Genomic DNA, 2,455 nt, shown 5'->3' on the forward strand with positions numbered 1-2,455 from the left:
ACCACCCTGGCATGCCCTAATTACCTGCCATTACTTGTATGAACAAACATACTTAACTGGCAAACACTAAAGCCCAAAGACCTTATCAGTGCCTTTAAAACTCCTAAATCAAATGTGATAAACTAGAATAACTAAATGAGACAAATTAAACTAGATAGAATTCACCCGGGCATAACTTGGAGAAAATGAATCCATGAGGGGCCTCTTAATCAATACAAGGGGTTCCTCAGTGAAAGTTTATAAGACAAGTTAGATCGGTGCCTTTAAAGGTAGGAAAATGATCTCCAGGAAAAACTATAATTAGTTAAATACATATGTTAAGAAGAGCATCTGAAATGTATTTTAGAAGTTAATGCTGAGTTGTAACAAACAAGTACATGATCAGAAATCAGAGTCAGTCTTAAGATGGCATGTATCCAGGAACAAACCCAACTTGGAGAAACAAACAACTCGAATAAGAGCAATGACTGTGAGAACAGCTTTAGTCATCAATCCCACCTCACTAAACATGAGAAAACTAGCTCTGGACGAAAACCCTATCAGTGTCCAGAATGCCAGAAAGGCTTCACTCGCAAATACAACCTTACTGTACATGAAAGAACCCACACTGGGCATAAACCGTATCAGTGCTCTGAATGCTGTAAAAGCTTCAGTACCAAATCCAATCTCACTTTACATGAAAGAACTCACACTGGACAAAAACCGTATCAGTGCTCTGAATGCTGTAAAAGCTTCAGTACCAAATCCAATCTCACTTTACATGAAAGAACTCACACTGGACAAAAACCGTATCAGTGCTCTGAATGCTGTAAAAGCTTCAGTACCAAATCCAATCTCACTTTACATGAAAGAACTCACACTGGACAAAAACCTTATCAGTGCTCTGAATGCTGCAAAAGTTTCACTCGCAAATCCAGTCTCACTTTACATGAAGGAACCCACACTGGACAAAAACAGTATCAGTGCTCTGAATGCTGTAAAAGCTTCAGTACCAAATCCAATCTCACTTTACATGAAAGAACTCACACTGGACAAAAACCGTATCAGTGCTCTGAATGCTGTAAAAGCTTCAGTACCAAATCCAATCTCACTTTACATGAAAGAACTCACACTGGACAAAAACCTTATCAGTGCTCTGAATGCTGCAAAAGTTTCACTCGCAAATCCAGTCTCACTTTACATGAAGGAACCCACACTGGACAAAAACAGTATCAGTGCTCTGAATGCTGTAAAAGCTTCAGTACCAAATCCAATCTCACTTTACATGAAAAAACTCACACTGGACAAAAACCATATCAGTGCTCCACGTGCCAAAAAAGCTTCAGTTTTCGTGGCAGTCTGATTCGACATCAGCGAACTCACACTGAACAAAAACCTTATCAGTGCTCTGAATTCTGTAAAAGCTTCAGTACCAAATCCAATCTCACTTTACATGAAAGAACTCACACTGGACAAAAACGATATCAGTGCTCTGAATGCTGTAAAAGCTTCAGTACCAAATCCAATCTCACTTTACATGAAAGAACTCACACTGGACAAAAACCACATCAGTGCTCCACGTGCCAAAAAAGCTTCAGTTTTCGTGGCAGTCTGATTCAACATCAGCGAACTCACACTGAACAAAAACCTTATCAGTGCTCTGAATGCTGGAAAAGCTTCAGTCATAAATCCAGCCTTACAGTACATGAAAGAGCCCACACTGGGTATAAACTGTATCAGTGTTCTGAATGCCAAAACAGTTTCTATTACAAATCCAGTTTAACTCAACATCAGAGAATCCATACTGGGCTCAAACCGTATCAGTGCTCTGAATGCTGCAAAAGCTTCAGAACCAAATCCAATCTCACTTCACATGAAAGAACCCACACTCGGTATAAACTGTATCAGTGCTCTGAATGCTGTAAAAGCTTCAGGCAGAAATCCAACCTTACTGTACATGAGAGAACCCACACTGGGCTCAAACCGTATCAGTGTTCTGAATCCCAGAAAAGCTTCAGTCATAAAATAACTTTCACTCACCACGAGGGAACTCACACTGTGAAAAAACCTGATTAGCTCTCTGAATGCTGAAAAAGTCGGAAATCTGGTCTCACTCAACCTGCGAGAACTTACCTGGAAAAAACCTTGTCATTGTTCTGAATGCCTGGGAAGCGTCAGCTGGAGATTCAATTTCATTCAACAAGAGAGAACGCACAATGAGAGAGAAAATGACCTGTGCTATCAATGTGACAAAAACTTCAGTTGTAACTGTAATCTTTCTACATAAGAGAGACAATGTGGGAGAATAAAAGGTGCTCACTGTGAACCCTGAGGAGGAGCTTTCAGCATCACAAAACATCTACATGAAGCAGCCACAAAGACACCGCTCCATTGATTGTCCAACAAACCGTCTACTGGGAAAAACACACAGTGAGGGATGGAAATGCTTGAATTAAACTCAATCCTTTGTAAACAT

The 2,455-nt window shown here is 40.2% G+C and overlaps 1 protein-coding gene across 7 annotated transcripts; it reads left to right on the forward strand.

The window, feature by feature from the left end:
- The first annotated feature begins 327 nt into the window (after positions 1 to 327).
- On the forward strand, positions 328 to 2,157 carry LOC147737887 (uncharacterized). Of its 7 annotated transcripts, none has more exons than XM_086947991.1 (3): positions 328 to 1,451; positions 1,620 to 1,852; positions 1,937 to 2,157. In XM_086947991.1, exons 1-3 carry the CDS (start codon positions 406 to 408, stop codon positions 2,053 to 2,055), a joined length of 1,398 nt encoding a protein of 465 aa, XP_086804117.1. In that variant the 5' UTR covers positions 328 to 405; the 3' UTR covers positions 2,056 to 2,157. The 7 variants fall into 7 exon arrangements, with proteins under 7 accessions (XP_086804117.1, XP_086804138.1, XP_086804139.1 ...); XM_086948012.1 differs by having other exon boundaries at positions 328 to 1,180; positions 1,433 to 1,852; XM_086948013.1 differs by having other exon boundaries at positions 328 to 844; positions 1,265 to 1,796; positions 1,860 to 2,157.
- The last annotated feature ends 298 nt before the right edge of the window (positions 2,158 to 2,455 follow it).

The sequence above is a fragment of the Lissotriton vulgaris genome, chromosome 1_1 (assembly GCF_964263255.1).
Source record: "Lissotriton vulgaris chromosome 1_1, aLisVul1.2, whole genome shotgun sequence".
Taxonomy (NCBI): domain Eukaryota; kingdom Metazoa; phylum Chordata; class Amphibia; order Caudata; family Salamandridae; genus Lissotriton; species Lissotriton vulgaris.